General features: G+C 27.0%; 1 protein-coding gene across 2 annotated transcripts; it reads right to left on the bottom strand.

The window, feature by feature from the left end:
- Positions 1-2702: 2702 nt before the first annotated feature.
- Positions 2703-13691, bottom strand: LOC144997228 (uncharacterized). Of its 2 annotated transcripts, none has more exons than XM_078957082.1 (3): positions 13293-13691; positions 13101-13187; positions 2703-2979 (listed from the first exon to the last, which is right to left on the bottom strand). In XM_078957082.1, the coding sequence occupies exons 1-3, from the start codon at positions 13674-13676 to the stop codon at positions 2878-2880; spliced, it is 573 nt and encodes a 190-aa protein (XP_078813208.1). In that variant the 5' UTR covers positions 13677-13691; the 3' UTR covers positions 2703-2877. The 2 variants fall into 2 exon arrangements, with proteins under 2 accessions (XP_078813208.1, XP_078813209.1); XM_078957083.1 differs by having other exon boundaries at positions 2703-2976.
- Between the last annotated feature and the right edge of the window lie 5751 nt (positions 13692-19442).

The following is a 19442-nucleotide window of genomic DNA, read 5'->3' as shown; positions in this document are numbered from 1 at the left end:
AGAAGGGCTTTGTTTTGGAATTTGAGGCGTTCATGCCATGCATGAACGTAAAGGTCGAGACTTTATGTATCTCTTGTGTCTTGAAGGGCTAGATCTAGGGCTTGGATTGATAGATTTGACTTTGGATGTCTGAATGAGTAATCGAACCGAGGGGTTTGTCCCAATGAGCTTGTTCATGCGATAGCCCGACGAGTATGGGTTAACTCGACGAGCTGAGCTGGGCATTCACGAGACTTATGATTATGTGAGTGGCTCAACGAGTTGCATGAATGCACTCGATGATTCGGGTCAAACATGGATCGTTGACTCGAGTTTGACTTATGTTGACTTTGGGGCTTTGGTTAACAGGAGTAATAGAGACCATGGAGGGATAAAATGATCTTTTATCCACTTCAAAGAGTTAAAGAGAGGAAGAATAGCCTTCAATGATTAGAGTTGTGATTAGAATATTACTTACAGATATTCATCCCTTGTGTTAGGCGGAGGCTAGTTTGAGATTCGGGAGTGAGGTCTCTATTGGCTGCTTGTTAGGTGAGTCTTCTCACTATACCTTACCTTGAGTGGTAGTTATGTGTGACTGCAAGGTCCTATGTGCTTACATTGAGTATATGTTATCCTGCCTTACGTTTTATGATGTGCATTATTTCTTTGTGATTTATGTCATGCGGAGCTTTACAAACCGGACCAAAGGGTCCAACGATTTATGAGGCCAGAGGGTCCTCAACCAAACCGGACCAGAGGGTCCAACGATTTATAAGGCCAAAGGGTCTTCAACCAGACCGGACCATAGGTTCCAACAAGCTAGACCAGACTAGAGGGTCCAACGAGCTATGGGACTAGAGGGTCCCGCTGAGACACATTGACTAGAGGGTCTTACAGAGTATAGTCTTGAGTGGCGCATTGTTGTATGTGGTATTTGGAGAACTCACTAAGCTTCGTGTTTACCGTGTTATGTGTTATGTGTTTCAGGTTCTTTAGGATCGTGGGACGGCACCAACTTGATTGTACATACCATAGAAACAGTTATGTTTTGAGGATCCTAGAGTATTAATTAGTCAAACATGGAGTTGCGTTTTGTAAATTGAATAAACGTGATTTTTATACAATATGTTATGAAGAGTATGCGATTTTAAAATGAAAAAAATTGTTTGAAATTTTACGTCGTTACATTTAGTGTTGTAAAACTAGAACATTAGAACTATTTAAATTTCATTATTGAAAACCTTTAATAAGTTTTAAAAAAATTATTTTATTTAGATTTTAACTTATTTTAATAGTATACAAATATTATATATAAAAAAATAGTCTTCTTCTTACAGACTGTAGATATTTTGTCCACCTCTTCTACTACATCTTCTACCGCAAAGGTCTTCAGATATGGTCCGCAGATTGCATACATTTTGCTTCTATAAAAACAAACAACACATTAGTGTTTTTTTTAAGTTTCATTGTTGTTTCAAACACTTGTAATCGAATGTTTATAAATATGAACATGAAACACATTTGAATAATTTATCTTGAGTTTACAAAACACTTTGCAAAAATACTTGGTTGATTTATAACTTTTGTTTTCCGCACCTCTTGCCATTTGACTATTCTAAAACTGTATTTCAGTACTTCATCAATTTTTATAGTTTTAACCAATTGGTATCAGAGCAATTGTTGTTGTTTTCAACACTGACAACACCGAGATACGATACTGGTTGCTTCGTTATCATTGTCTATATCTGTGTGTGTTTTTCACAAATGGCGAAATATACCTTCTATTAACCCCTCTAAAGGCTCTAATTCTTAAAGAGAAGTCAATTTCATATTTTTCTCTAGTGATTTTGTTATAAGGAAATCACTTTTTGTTTGTAATCTCTAATCCCTTTTTCAAATTCATCACACGATGATAGTGTCGAACTCGATTTAGGAGTTGTTATGCAACTTGAGAATGAAAATGATAGGGAGAAGGTAGAAGAAAAAGAAAATGAAGAATTGGAAAGAGATCAACAGTCCACGTGGATATATTCATGTGGCTACGGGAACCTTTGACTATCAATAGTCAATATACATATCAGCGATGTAATTCATAAATCTGGTAACTTTAAATAAAATGATATTTTAGATATGTAAATTTCGACCTTAATGGTTTAACATATAAAAAAAAATAAAAAAATAAAAAAATAAAAATAAAAAGTTGAATGATAGTTTAAAGCCAAAACTGAAACTTTTATTTGTTTTTATGTTAATAACCCTAATTTTGAATTTTAAATAAATAAAGCATGTCAAACTACAATATGTATTTAGTTATTTATTTTAAACTAAATTAAATAGTTTTTGACATACTAAAGGTGTTATTTGATCATCGAAGAGTTATAGAATCTTTATTTTAGTTTTTATTGTTTACTAGGTTACAACCCGTAGAAACCACGGATAAGAAAGAAAAAGAATATTGATAATTAAAAATGATAATAGAAAATTAAAGAATTATAAAATTTTATTAAAGTAGTTTATTAAAAACATCATAGTAAAACATTATTTTGTAAATAATAATGTATACACAAATGAATTTCGATTCAGATCCAAAAAAACCAAATTGAATTAAACACTAAACAAATGAGGGGTATAACTGGAAATTCATTTTGATGTAAAATGTTTGGTTGAAATGACACGTTGACAAAATGTTTCATTTATTAAATAGAAAGATTATCAAACTATTGATTGAAACTTTAAGATGTTTATTCAACTTAAGAATATTTAATACAGTAACTGAATGATAGAATGTCGATGGATCACAACCTTTAACAGATATGTGTGAATTCAACAAACGGATAATGAAACTCACATACATACTTAAAACATAATAGAAAACACACCATATTGCCAAACTTATTATACAATGGAACACATGCCAACAGTAGCAGCGAAATTGGCGATTCCAATACCAGCATTGATTCCCTTGGTCAGTGCTTCAAATGCGTCCTTAGTGTTCTGCTGCAAAAATAATAATTGAAAAAAACCAAATCAATAAACAAAAATCAACCGAATTAAATTGGTCCCGATATGATGGGAGTCGTTTTAAGTAGTATAATTATCAAATAACTATATATATATATATATATATATATATATATATATATATATATATATATATATATATATATATATATATATATATATATATATATATATATATATATATATATGAGACATGTTATTAATGTTACATAATAACTACTTCTATTTTTTGTATTTTAAATTTATGTAATACATGGAACAAATTGCATTGAAGATGATGTTCTTCATGTTATTGATCTGTATATTTAATAATGTCTCTACTAAATTTTAATTTTTATATTTAATATCTTAAACAATAAATTTCTATAAAATGAAGATTTGTTTTTTCCCCCGACAAATCTAAAGTTATGTTTTATAAAAGTAGTGTATTTTAAAAAGATATTTAAAAAAAATTGTGTGATTTTAAAAATAGTTACCATTTAGGTTAAATTTTATATCAAATCAAAATTAGAAGGTAAAATAAAAAAGAAGTGAACTTGACTTATCAAGGTAATTACCTTTTTGTTTTCTTCACATATGAATAACTTTTTTTATACACATATAGGTAGCGAACTTTTTGGAAGCGTTCACAAATGACTATGATGACTTGCTGTAAAATGATATAGTCGATCATAATGGTCATATGTGAACAGTTCCAACAAGTTCGTTATAAAGATATGTACAAAAAAAAGTCACCTAAATGTGATTAAAATGAAAATGTAATTACCCTATTAAGTTAATTTCTCGTAAGTGTATGACACCCCCCCCCCCCACACCCACCCACACACACACACACACACACACACACACACACATATATATATATATATATATATATATATATAGTGAGAGAGAGAGAGGTTCATATGTGGATGGACATATATTGTGCAGACGTGTGGACAGTACTATTCTGTGAGAATAACTAGGAGAATTTGTTGTTTGATAATGTGAATACGTTCAACCTCACATAATTATTGTCATTATCACACATTTTCGCTAATAAATCATCTATAAGGGTATTATGGATTTTTTATGATTCTCATTCGTTCTGAATGTGTACTTGATAATCGTATTCAGTAAGAATAAGAATGAGTGAAAAACGATATGTAAGAACAAAAATGAATAAAAATTAGTGAGAATGCATGATAATGATGATATTTATGTGAACTTGAACGTATTTACATTACACAAAAAAACCTATTTTCTTATTTATTCTCACAGAATAGCACTGTCCACACGCGTCCGCACAATAGATGTCATCTACATTTTAACCTATGTAGATTTTAACATATATATATATATATATATATATATATATATATATATATATATATATATATATATATATATATATATATATATATATATAAAGCAAGCATTTTTCTTTGAACCTCATTCATTTGAAACTCTCAAGACTATTCAACTTATACAATTTAATTTATGGTTAATTGAAATGTTGTGATTTGTAACTCCCAAAACTTTTCATATCATGTTATTTATTTGATGGTTTAAATGAAATATTTACTCTATATAAGAACATTGTAGCTTGCATATTGCATGTATGTCAACAAAAAATTATAGATTATATTGGTAGGGTTTGAAGAGTTATGTGAGTGGTTCTATGGATGTAAGAGAACAATCGTATTTTTTTCGAAATGTAAATGCAGGTAAACTCAAATTGGGTGCACGTAAAGTTTTAGATTTTAACCAATCTTCAAATTTAGGCATGTGTTTAATGGTTTACTTGAGATCGTTTTTTTAAGTTTATGTGTTATGGATCTTCTTTTATAATCACAAGATGATGAAGTGGGATTGATAATTACTTATCATGAGCTTTGGGTAAATCAATCATCAAACTACTTATCAGTTAGAGCAATTTGCATATTGCATGTATATCAACACAAAATGATATATAATATTAATAGGGTTTTAAGAGTTATGTGAGTAGTTCCATGGATATAAGAGAGCAATTGCATTTTTTTTTCCAAATGCAAATGCAAGTAAACTCAAATTGGGTGTATGTAAAGTTTTAGATTTTAATTGAGCTTCAAATTTTGGTATGTGTTTGTGAGCATACTTGAGATCTTTTTCTTAAGTTTATGCATTGTGAATATTCTTATAATCACAAGATAATGAAGTGAGAATGATAATTACTTCTCATGAGTTTTGGGTAAATCAATCTTCAAACTATTTATCAGTTCGAGCAATTACCATGTATGTATATCATGTATATATTTTTATGATGTCTTTCTTTTTATGTTAACACAATTTATTTTTCTTTCCAAGAGAACATTATCCAATATGTATTTTATGCTATTAGTTACATATAATGTTAGTTTATATCGCTTATTATTTGGTTGTAAATAACATCAATGGAATGTTTGAAATTTGATTTTGATAAAAGGAGTTTACAATTATTATTCCAAAGTATTGGTGATAATGACAAATTAAAACCAATGATTTTTAATATGATATGACTTTATTGTTGAAAACCAACTATTATTTTTGTGTTATAAAAAAATATTTTTTATATTCTCACAAAACTTATATGGAAGTACGTGTTTTTTTAAATGTTTTGTAGTAATAAAAATAAGTATTCTATTTTATCTTATTATATTTTTCAGTTTTTTTATATGGTCTTCATGATAAAGGAAAAGTAAAATAAGGAAATATTAATACTATCAAAAGAAAATATAAGTGATAAAAATATACCTCACGTGTAACACTCCCTCCTCCCATAACCCACTCTTACTATATTTTTCAGTTTTTTTATTTGGTCTTCATGATAAAGGAAAAGTAAAATAAGGAAATATTAATAATATCATAAGAAAATATAAGTGATAAAAATATACCTCACATGTAACACTCCCTCCTCCTATAACCCACTCTTACTATGTTTTTTATTTTTATGATTGGTCTTACTACTTAAAAATTACTATAATTTTGAATTACAAATCATCGTTTTACTTAGACCCTCCATTCATTTCCAATATTTTAAACTTTAAAGACAATACAATACTAAAGTACAATAAGTTTTTTAAAATATAATAATGAATATTTTTCAAACAAATAGTTTTTAATTAAGTAAAAATAATAATAGTTTAAAATAACATAAAACTACAAAATACATTATATTGTTGGAAAATTGGTGTTAACCAATTTATAAAAATGGGTTTTTCCCATTTTTTTAACACGTCCAAAATGAATTTATATGAATGAGAAATTAATCATTAAAGTAAGGGTGTTTGTAGAAGTAAATAAAAGAGTTTAATGGTTGGGAGAAAGAAAACAAAAGTTTAGGGACTTTTCTTGCAAATATTTCTTTCCTTTGTAACTGAAATTGTAATTAATATTACAATTTAATTGCATATTAACACACATTAATTTTTTGATTAATATAGGTGTTTAAATGGGAGGTTATAGAATTTGTAGTATAAATATTACTACTATAAAGCCATTTGAGAACCCGAAGAAGAATACAAAAACTCTCTTCTTCTCCATTACATGTTCTTAGTTTTCTTGCTTAATTAAAGGTAAAATCCAGGTCTAATGAGAGTTCGGGTGGTCTAGAAGAAACACTTCTAGTTGTTGTATCCTGGAAACAAACACCCGATAGCGAGCGAATTTGTTTTAAAGACAATGTGTTAAACACATGCCTTAACTTTTCGTATTTCTTATTTGTTTTCGTACATTTCCATAATATTATTCCTACAATCTTAAAACAAATTCGTCTGTATGAAACGAACAAGAAATCAAAAACAATTTACTTGCATTATTTTGATATTGTATGATTTTCATAAGAAAAAAATGATTTTTTTTCTTTTTTTGAAGCATCTTTGGTCATTAAGTCATTAAGACTTGTATTTGTTTTTAACTATCGAATTGCATAGCTTCGGTACTGATTCTATTAAGTACCTAATGGGTTAAGGAGCTAGTTTAACTCAAAAACACAATTTGTGTGTTGCTGTGAAATGCTCTAATCTGTCTCAATATTTGAAAAATCATAACTTAATCATGGATGTTCATTTTTGGTTGAAACCAATTCTCAAAGTTTGGTATATGAGTCTACTTCCTTTTATTAATTTTGGAAAAAAGCTGTAAACCACTCTAACTAGGGTGAAAAATACGATTTTCACTGACTGGTTAGATTTTAACAACTATGATACACAATTTTGTAAAATTCATAATAAATTGTAGAAAAATCGTGTGCACTTGTGGAAGTAGTCCTTGGAAAGCTAAGAGAGATGGCTATTATGAAATTAAATTGCATTTTTATAGGTTTAAGTGGGACTAAAGCAATCTTGAACAGACTGCATTGTTTTGTGAAAAACAAAAAGGCTTTGTTTAGTCAAAAATGACTTTAATTTTATGTAAAACAGCTTTGGAAATCAAAAAACAATTTGGTTTTACTTAAAAACATCACATTTTAAATAGTTTTGTTGAAAGAAAGCATAAGTTTTCTCATATCAGAATTTATGCATCAGTTTTCTGCATGAGAAATCAAATTTTAGAATTCCTGCATTAGAAATCAAGTTTCATAATTGTTCAAATATATATTTTAATTATGTAGAGTTTTTTCCAAGCAAGAGGCAAACATATTTTCTAGAAATTGGAATTCTAAATATTTATATTTAGTGTATAAATGATTTCAGAAACGTCATCATCTAAACTTGAATGATTTTCGAAGTAAACTATATGGATGCTAACTCCATTGAGTGACGGATTGATATGGGTGTTACACGCCATGTGTGCACAAAGAGGGAGTGACTCAATAATTATAAGGTTGTACAAGTTGAGACAGAAATTTATTCTTGAAATTATGATTCTAAACACTTAAATTTGGTGTTTAAAACATTCTAAAAATGGTATCACTTAGAAAAGAGTTAATGATGTGTTGTATATTCCATTGATTAGGAAGAACTTAGTGTTTGGATGGTTGTTGAACAAAAAATGGAATTTTGTTTGGTGTTTGAGTCCAATAAGTTTGTACTAACTTAAAATGGTATGTTTATAGGTGACTGTTATGTGGATGGTTGAATGTTTAAATTCCATGTAATGGCTAATGAGCCTAATTCTAGTGAATTGGATAACTCTTCCGCTTACTTGCTTAAATCCTCTAATGTGTGACATGCTAGACTTGGACATGTTAATTTTGACATATTAAGACGGTTAATCAAACTTGAACATATACCTCACTTTCATATAAGTCTAAATATTGATGCAACACATGTGTTGAATCAAATTTAATACACCAAGCGTTCAAGTCGATTGAAAAGACAACTAAACCCTTTGGATTGATTCACACAAATGTGTGCGATATGAAGTCAAATTCATGTAAATGTGGAAATAATTACTTTATCACTTATATTGATGATTTCATTATGCTTTGTTGCGTTAATTTACTTAACAATAAACATGAAACGATAAACAAGTTTAAATTGTATAAAAGGGAACTTAAAAATCAATTCAAAGAAAAGATTAAAGTACTAAGAAGTGCTTATGGATGTGAATATATCATTATTTGAAGAATTTTTTTTTTCAAACTTTGGTATAAGGCATGAGATTATTACCTCTTATTCACCACAATAAAAATGGTGTCACAATAAGGAAAAATCGTATCTTAAAAGATATGTCATGTTGATAAGTTATGTTTTCCCCGGTGAATGTGGGGGTAGCTACCTTGTAAGCTAACTACCTTTTAAATTAGGTACCCAAAAATAAAACGAGAAAAAAAAATACCATCTAAGTTATGGTCGTGTATAAAATCATCTTACAAATACATTCAAATGTAGGGGTGTCTTGCAAAGGGTGTTATACATAACCCAATGGTTGTAAGGATTGTACACTATATTGTTGGTTGCATCTGTACTGGTTATGCATAAAACAATAGTGTTTATTACATTAATGGAATCAACAAATGCATGATACTTTTAAAATGTATTTCCATGTCTTAATAAATAAAAGACAAGTGCTCCAAAATAATTAGGCACAAAGAATCCTCTCATGAAGAAGAAAATGGAGGAATAAATAGATCATGATGGAATGAAAGGGGGTGAGAAATTATTTGGAGATGATTTATGCATGTCTATGGTTAAAAGGGAGCCTCAAACTTTCAAAAAGGAATTCACTTCCTTTGAAAGATCTCAATAAAAAGAGGCAATTAAATGTGAAATTGATTTTATCTCGCCAAATCACACATGAGAGCTGGTGGATATACCTAAAGTATGTAAGCCACTAGGCTATAAATGGACTTTCAAGAGAAAAATGAAAGCAGACAGATCCAAAAAAAAATAAGAATCAGTTAGAACATACTGTTCTATGATTTCAATATAAATATGCACTGATTTCATGTTTCGAAATTTAGAATCAAATGATACTTCTATACTCTAAGAAGCTATTTCCATTAAATCCAATAACATTGGTTGGAATTTATTCAAACAAGATAAAGGTTTTGATGAAATGTCTCAAGAAATTAGTGTGAGTTTTTAACCTATGAATAAACGTCTAAACTGTGAATAAGAGTCATGAACTACTCGAATGAAAAAACATTGGAAAAGTTATTAAAAAGCTCATATAACAAATGGTCTTAAATAATTACAAATACGTGGAAACCTATTTTCACCGGTTAAAAGGATTAAATTAAATTAAAAATAAATTTCAATAATATTTTAAATATTAAAAGAGGGTGACGGCTAAATACAATAAAAATGCAATCGCTCAATGCTTAGGGTGTGTTTGGGATGGCTTTTTGAACATAAAAGTCCTTTTTGTAAAAGGACTTTTTGTAAAAGAACTTTGTGTAAAAGATGGTGTTTAAAATGTGTTTGGCTTGTCTTTTATGATTTTAAAGTGATAAAAAGCTAAAAGTCACAAAAATATAGGAATTCCTATCTTTTTTCCAATCAACTTTTCCTTCTTACTAAAAGTTGGTTTTAAAAGATTTTTTTTAAATTGCCAAACAACTTTTGATAATTTTTAACTTTTTGGAAAAGTTAAAAGACAAAAAGATGATTAAAAAGAAATGCCAAACATCCTCTTAATTTCGGTGTTCACCGTACATAAAATATGATTACGATTCACCACAATTCATTTATGATTTTTTAAATTACCATGTGTAAATTTTGAGTTAAAATAATTTAATTTTATTTATTTTTCTAAAACACTAAATGTTTCTGATTAAACCGAATGCAAATTGTATGCTAAAAACAATAATAGTTTGTGAACTCTTTTTTTCGTTCAACAACAAATGTATTTTATTAAATGTAGTATTTGTTTGTGCATGCATATATTAAACTATGACTTATGGTCTCTTTTATTGCGGTCTAATCTTTGGAATATAATGTTGGTAAGAGGAAACAAGTGTGGCGGTCGTGCAAGGTGTCAACGGTAATATGTAATGATAGTTGTGACGTTAGTGGATCAAATCATGGTATAAGAATGGAAGATGACGACAATGGTAGTGGCCACCGCAAGTGTTGCCTTGCTACTCCGGTGAAACACCGTCAACTCCTTTTTATTTTTTTTCTTTGATACGAAACACCATCAGATTTGTGTATAAGTATGCTGATTTTTGTTTTAATTGTTTTTTTCTTTTGTTAATGTGTGAATTTAATATTTTAATCTCTTATTTATTGTTTATTCATGTTATTATTAGTTTTAACTGTTATTAAGTTGAGAACCTAAGTTTGTTTTCTTATTTGTTATAATATTTGAATAAAATGTTATTCACAATTTAGGTTATATAGTTGTTATGCTGTGAATTAAATTTAGAATGTGTTATTATGTTAATGTTTTCTCAAATATTATAAATTTAGGATTTTTTTAGGCTGTAAATTGTGATGTGTGTTTGAACTACTATCTATTATAACTCCCAAAAACCACAAGATGTAAGTTTTAACTTGTGTTCGAACTGTGAATGTATTTTATTAAACTGCGAATGTTATGTATTAAATTGTAACTTGATTGTGTTAAACTGCATACTTAGTATATTAAGTTCTGAATTTTATCATGATTTTTTTTTTTGTTTTGAAATATGAGATGAAAGAACCATTATACACATACATGATTTTATTTTATTTTGAATAAAGTATGTAAAATTAAACTTTGAATATTTTTGTAAATAAATGTTGAATAAAGAACTAATATATAGATCTGAATGTATAAATGTAAGTTTTATGTTAATAATATGATTGTGAATATATAGTTTTGTATATTAAAAGAGTAAATTTAATATATTAGGTTGTAGATTTTGTGTATTAAATTATGAATTAACAGTATAAGTTGTGAATTAATTGTATTAAACTATGAATTTTTAATTACTTTCGTATTAAAATCCGAATGATATATTTATGATTGTTTGTATTAATTTTTCAGTGATTATATTTATTTTTATGTTGTATAAATATGTAAAAATATATTTGTTTTATAATTATTTTGTATTAAACTATAAATTAGTGAATTAATTAGTTTATTAAACTATGAATATAATATTTAAGTTGTGAATAAATGATTATATATATATATATATATATATATATATATATATATATATATATATATATAAAATTTAGAAGACAATATGGCTATGATAGTGGCACATATGGTTGGTGGTGGTGTGTGGTAGTTGGTGGTTTTAAAGTTTGAGTTTGATTTCTCTCAATATATGAAATTGAGAATAGACTATATTAAGTTGTGTATTTTATATAAATTTGATGTTAAAATATAAATTGATGCATGCATGAAAGAATAGACTATGAATTAGTGAATTGAATTTTTTATTAAATTGTGAATATTTTATTTTGAACTGTGAATATGTCTTTATAAATGATACAATTCTTAAAGAGATCTACAATTTAGAAGAGAAAAAATTAAGTTTGTCACAACATAATACTATTTCTTTGATTAAATTTTGTATATTTGACCACAAAAATGAAAAACTATATGTTAAAATGTATTGTCAGAAAAATAGGAGCTATAATGTTTTCTTTATTAAATTGTGAATACGACCAGAAAAATATCATTAAATTTGTTGTTAGTCTCGCAACGGTTTGACAACGGTAAGTTTTGTTGTAATCTGGTGCACCACATCCAATTTAATAAGGTATAGCTTTTTAATTTAAAGGTTTAGATTTTGATATATATATATATATATATATATATATATATATATATATATATATATATATATATATATATATATATATATATATATATATATATAGAGAGAGAGAGAGAGAGAGAGAGAGAGATAAATAGATAGATATATAGATAGATAAAGAAAGGTTTATTTAAAACCATGATTGTTTTGCGAGACATTGGAACCAAAATCTAGCCACTAATTTTAGAGATCAAAATATAAATAAACATATAAGAATAAATCTAGAATGCAAATTAAATGGATAATTTAGATTTTATTTTAATATTATCTTTTTTTCATTTTTTTATCCAAAAAAATACCCTTTTTTTTTTATATATTCTTGAATTTTAGGTGTAATTTTTGTGTAGAATATATAATATATTCTAAAAATTGTAGTAGATTATAAAAATACGTTAATAATTCTTGTAGAATATTTGATAATAACTCTATTTGAATATCATAGTGTAATATATATAGTATAATATTAAAGTATTCTAATGAATCTAAAGTTTTTCAAAATATAATAAAGAGCGTAATTTTTATTTTTTAATAAAAAAATTGACGAAAATAATATTAAAAATGAAAGTTGAAATTTTAATTTACTTTTCATTTTAGAATTTTTTTTTATCTAAAAAATAAATGGATATGTTTACATCCCATATCTTAAAGGATCTCTGTGTCTCAATTTAACTAAACATATATCGCAAATCAATTAATATAGCTTGAAAACCGTTGTAGCTTGAGTTACAACAATGGCGGTCTCATGTTAATCATTTAAGCATTTCTATAAACCATATTAAAAGGTCAACAAACATATAAACCATATTAAAAGGTAAGAAGGAATATAAACTAACCAAATGCCAATAAACAAATATGGAACATAGACATGCTTATTAGAATTAAGGTATTATAACTCACTCACCCGTTTTAGTTTTTTTGGGTCGTCCAAATGACGTCCACCAGCATCCTTGACCACTGAATTTGTTTTCATAGCTGTCGAGGAATTTGCCTATGACACAAACAAATAGTCGTCAATGAAGTAGTTTCTAGTCATTATACTTGATATTTTGTGTCCAAAATTTAAAAAACAACCATTACATCTTAAATTAAATACCTCCTTTATTATTGACTTGGTAATAGCAAGCAATGAATGATTGTCTAGAAATCGATCAGAACCGTTGTGGGTGTGAACAAGTTTCTTCATATAATAGCAATCGAGGCAAAGATCAAACGAACTTTCAATTTGATTTTCCAAACACCCGACACATGTGAAATACGAAGATGTAATAAACTTTTCACAACTATCACAAAACGGTCTTTCGCTCATAATTATATAAAAGGCTGTCATCATTTCATAAAAATCAAGAGTTCCATTCTTATCGACATCTAATAGGTTGAAGATGGAAAAATTTGTTGATTGGCCATCCTTGACACTTCTTCCATTGTATAATGTCCTATTGCTTCTCGTCAAGGACATGATGCTGATATTTAAAGCCATTGGGAATTGGGTATTAATTCTTTAGAAGGCAAGTTGCCTGGAAGTTACGTGAGAGTTGCTAAGACTTTTGGTGAAATAAGTACATAAGTTATTAACATATTTAGCTATATATTTAACAAACACACACACAAAAAAAAGTTAATTTTAACCTATATAAATGAATTTTTTAGGAATATATACACAAAAGTCCTAATATTTTTATTTGACAAGAAAATCTTCAACTTTATTTTTTTTATAGTAAGGTTCTAACTACTGACAATTTTTGACGCGTTCACCATTTTTTTTCTGGTTAGCCGATAATTACGATTTTACTATAAGAAAAAAATGGACTTTCTTGTCAAATCGTGGATTAGGACTTTACTGTCAAAAAAATAAAGTTTAAAATTTGTTGTAAAATTGTTAAAATATTGGGATTTTAATGTATTTTCATAGCCCAAGAGACAAGAACTTTCAATTGTAATTTTCGTTGCAAAATTACTGTTTTTTTAACATCATTATCTTACCTTGATACAATTACGATCAGGGGAAGGGGAAACAAATGCAGAGCGAGACAGAATGAGAAAACTTGTAAAACTTTCTTCTTTGTTCATTGCTAAATCTTAAACTAAACATAGTGGACAAATTGTATAAACACAAATAACACACGCCTAGTCAAAATGGTGTGAACGTGGAGAAGGGATAAGAAGGGCAGTTTAGTTTTTTTTGGTTTCTTATTTCTGCAGTTTTTGGATTATAAAAGGCCAGCACAATTATGGGTTTTCCTTTCTTTCTTGATTAACTCTATTTTTTTAGGTGTCGGTTTGTTGAGATTGAAAAAACTATTTAACAAGAAGCAAACTTTAACGATTTCAATAAGATCTAGCTAATCATATCAAGTTTCAATATTTCTTATTCTTAAAAACTATCATACTATTAAATTTCTAACAAAAAAATGGATATATACACCAAAATCATTATATTTTCAATGATTTGCCAAGAAAGTTTTAAACTTTATTTTCTTGACAGTAAAGCCACAATTCATGATTTGACAAGAAAGTCTTAAATTTTTTTTTTTTTTACAGTAAAGCCTTAATTATTGGTTACCGAAAAAAAAGTAAATGTGTCAAAAATTACCAGTAGTTTGGACTTTACTATGAAAAAAATAAAATTTAGGATTATATTGTCAAATTGAGAAAATATTAGGACATCAATGTATATATCCAAACTTTTTAAATAGATTAATAATTTTTTTTCAAGTTTTTAAAAATTAATTATTTTCTCACGAATGTCTCATTCCAAACTATTTTTCATATTTCGGAGTTATTTTTTATTCAATTTTTTTTTTGTAAAGAAATGTTTTATTTCGTTTTGTTCTTCAAATTTTAGAGTTATTTTTTGACTTTTTCAAGAATTTTTATTGAAAGAAATATCTACACTTATGGCAAAAATGTCACTTTTGAAGTGTTTTTGTTAAACAATAAAATGTATGATTTTATGTATTAATATATATATATATATATATATATATATATATATATATATATATATATATATATATATATATATATATATATATATAGTTAGTGTTTTTGTTTAACCTTTTGTTACATTTATTGTAAAAATGGTTTTTTTCTTAAAATTCCGGAATTGTTCTTGGAATTTTTTTTCTAAAATCTGGAATTTTTGTATACAATCCAGAATGTCAGTCTGAATTTTTTTATTTATTATTGGATTTTTTTTTGCCATATTTATTATTGTTTTTTATTTATTGTTAAATTGATGAAAATATTAGAACATCAATGTATATACCCCAACTTTTTAAATAGATTAATATTTTTTTCCAGTTTTTAAAAATTAATTATTTTCTGACGAATGTCTCATTCCAAACTATTTTTCATATTTCGGAGTTATTTTTTATTCATTTTTTTTGTAAAGAACTGTTCCATACTTATTATTGTTTTTTATTTATTGTCAAATTGATGAAAATATTAGGACATCAATGTATATATCCCAACTTTTTAAATAGATTAATCATTTTTTTCCAGTTTTTAAAAATTAATTATTTTCTCACAATGTCTCATTCCAATCTATTTTTCATATTTCGGAGTTAATTTTTATTCATTTCTTTTTTGTAAAGAAATGTTTTATTTCGTTTTGTTCTTCAAATTTTGGAGTTATTTTTTTGACTTTTTCCAAATTTTTTATTGAAAGAAATATCTACACTTATGGCAGAAATGTCACTTTTGAAGTGTTTTTGTTAAACAATAAAATGTTTGATTTTATGTATTAATATCATATATATATATATATATATATATATATATATATATATATATAGAGAGAGAGAGAGAGAGAGAGAGAGAGAGTTAGTGTTTGTTTAACCTTTTGTTACACTTATGTAAAAATGGTTTTTTTCTTACAATCCAGAATGTCAGTCCGAATTTTTTTATTTATTATTGTTTTTTTTTTTTTTACATGAAGCTTGTTTTTTTTTTGTTCTAGAATGTCCATTTCGGACCACATGCTTATTTTTATTTAAAACAATGTTTTTGAGTTTTTTTTGTGTGTGTAAATAACACAAAAAAACATTCTTTTTACATAGAAATTCGATTTTGATACCGTGTTTTTTTTTGTTAATTTTGACACTGTGTTTTCCAATTTGTTACAATTCTGACCACTTGACCGGTTAACCAGGTTACATGCTGACGTGACATGATGACGTGTCAGCTTTGATGACGTGGTATGCTGACATGACATGCTGACGTATCAAAATTGATTTTTTTCCACAAAAAACACTAAGTTTTCACTTTTTTTCGATTTTGACACTAAGTTTAATTTTTTATTTCAATTTTGACACTATGTTTTTTTTGTTCCAATCGACCATCATTTATCAAATTTTGTTCAATTTTTTCTATTTTCCATTTGAAACCGTATAAATATATTTTTTTTTATTACATTTTAAACCGTATAAACATATTTTTTTCGTTTAAAAACCATATTTTTATTTAAATACAATGTGTTTTTTTTCTTATATTCAAAACATTAGTTATTTTCATGAGAATCAAACTAACCAAAAGCTTCTAATAAGATGTAAACATTTGATGGGTTGCAAACTTGATATCCGAGTTTTGATCGACTACACGTCTCTAAACCTCCAAACATATTTTAAAGTTGCATATTTAATATAAAATACAATTTTTATATAACTAATACATATTTATACATAAAAGAATGATTTGAGTGTAAAAAAATGTATTTATACAAACTATGGTTTTTAAATGAAAAAAAAAAAAAACATATTTATACGATTTAAATGTATTAAAAAAATATTTATATGGTTTCAAATAGAAAATTGTCAACATTGAACAAGATTGGAAAAAATAATGTTCGATTTGGAAAAAAAAACATAGTGTGAAAGTTGAAAGAAAAATTAAACTTAGTGTCAAAATCGAAAAAAAATGAAAACTTAGTGTTTTTTGTTACAAAAAAATTCAATTTTGACACGTCAGCATATAATGTCAGCATGTCACGTCATCAAAACTGACATGTCATCATGCCACGTCAGCATGCAACCTGGTTAACCGGTCAAGTGGTCAGAATTGTAACAAATTAGAAAACACGGTGTCAAAATTGATACAAAAAAAACACTATATCAAAATCAAATTTCTGTGTAAAAAGAATGTTTTTGTACCATTTACCCTATTTTTTTTAATAAACACATTAAATTATGGTTAAATTACTTATTTTGCAAAGAATATATTATTGATCACTTGATTTGAGTTTTGGTGTTATATAAATTATAATTTTATTTAAATTACTAGTCAACTTTACAAACATAAGTCAACTTATTTTAATAGAAATGCTCATAAACATTTTATAGTTACTTTATTTCGCTTATAGAGTTTGGTTGGTCTGAAAAAACAGATTAGTTGCAAAACAATGAGATATATCATATGATGTTGAATTTTAAATGGATTATTAATCTGAATTATCAATTGATTATTAATCTGCATATTGTAACAATTTAAATTTAAAACTAAAATAGCTTGTACTATCCCTTTTAACAAACAAACCAAATCAAATTTTCTTAATAAAATAGTGACCAAACGCCATGTGAAAACAAACGCCTCCTAGCCTATCTTCTACGTCACCTACCGCCATGTCATCAAGGTTTTTTTTTCATTTCAGATTCATTGTTGACCGCCGCTGGTCTCAAATCTAGTAAATAAATCCACGACGGAACGACACAACTGCCGTCAACTGTCACGGCTGCTACCTTGTTGTTCTAGTGAAACACAACGAAGCACCTAATAAATTAAAGTTTCAAGGACCATCCAAATTATATAAAAAAAAAAATTTAAGATTAACGTTCATGTAAATAAAACTTATAGTACATTGATTTTGGAATTACAACAAATAAATTAAAAGAACCACAATTACATAGGGATAATGATTTAAAATGGTAATATATTCTTCGATTTGTACATATTTGGTCACTGAGTTTATTTTTTGTTTATATTTATCCCTTCAACTTGTTAAACTGTACACATTAAGTCTTTATGACCGGTTATTTCAGGTTAACCGGTAAAAATGTCTTAATAAGGTAATATATTTCTTATTTTGTACACATTTAATCCTTAATATTTTTGTACTTATTTAGTCCTTAATTTCTTTTTTTGTTACAAAATAATTTATTTTTGTTTTTATACTCATTCAATACTTATGAATGTTTTTTTTTTAAGTTTTTCTCACAACATCTTACGTGGAACAATTATTAACGAAGTGTTTTAGGCTTTTGATGTTTATGTCCATCGTAATCTCGATTATTTGGTTGCTTAGGTCATGTGTTTTGAACGTCATAACTTGTTCATACTATCTCGGATTTTAACGATCTTTATATCTATGTATTTGTATTTTAGTCTACTACAACTTTCGTTTAGATTACACCTGTTAAAAAGTAAAATATTTTTTTACTTACGATCTTTATATCCATACGTTTTTTATGAATGCATGTAGTAAGTAAAAACATATTATATTTTAACGGGAGTAATATTAACGAAATATATCGCAGACTTAAAAAACGAACACGTAGATATAAAGATCGTTAAAATCAGATATTGTATGAAGAAGTTACGACGTCCGGAATACAAAACCTAACTCAAACCACAAGACCTATGCAACCAAGCAGTCGAGGCCGCAATGAACTTAAGCATCAACAGCCACAAACACCTCATCAATGATAGTCTCACGTTAAATGTTGTAAGAAAAACCCTAAATAAATCATTCATAAGTGCTGAATTGGTACAAAAACAAAAAGATGCTTATTTTGAAACCAAAAAAAATATTAATGACTAAATGTGTACAAAATTATTAAGGACTAAATGTGTAAAAAATGAGAAATATATTACTCTAATAAGTCATTTTTCTCGGTTAACTTGGAGTAACCGGTAATACTGACTAGATGTATATACTCTAACAAGTTGAAGGGATAAATGTGGACGAAAAAAGAACTCAGTAATCAAACGTGTAGAAATCAAAAAATATATTATCTTTTTAGGTCTTTATCCCTTATTATATACGATAAAAAGAAACTATTTATAAATAGCAAAGTTATGTATTTTTATAACCTAGTCACAAAAGTTTTTTACTTCGCAATTTAGGCATAAAACTTTATTATGTTGGAGTATTTGGTTCCTAAACTTTCATAATTGGCAATTTTAATCGCTTACTTTATAGAACGGCACTTTCCACCATTTTACTTTGTAGAATGATACTTTCCGCCCTCTT

Source organism: Lactuca saligna, chromosome 5 (genome assembly GCF_052625555.1).
Source record: "Lactuca saligna cultivar CGN05327 chromosome 5, ASM5262555v1, whole genome shotgun sequence".
In the NCBI taxonomy this organism is placed as follows: domain Eukaryota; kingdom Viridiplantae; phylum Streptophyta; class Magnoliopsida; order Asterales; family Asteraceae; genus Lactuca; species Lactuca saligna.
The sequence above is the reverse complement of the archived record's forward strand: the minus strand, read 5'-3'. Positions and strand labels throughout refer to the sequence as shown.

Bases quoted from the DNA above. Each gene is read 5' to 3' on its own strand.
- LOC144997228 (XM_078957082.1), bottom strand. From the start codon at position 13,676: ATGGCTTTAAATATCAGCATCATGTCCTTGACGAGAAGCAATAGGACA. The intron at 13,188-13,292 runs GTATTTAATTTA...TTTGTGTCATAG, and splicing joins CCAAGTCAATAATAAAGGAG to GCAAATTCCTCGACAGCTAT. The intron at 2,980-13,100 runs GTGAGTGAGTTA...TTATTTTTGCAG, and splicing joins ACCCAAAAAAACTAAAACGG to CAGAACACTAAGGACGCATT.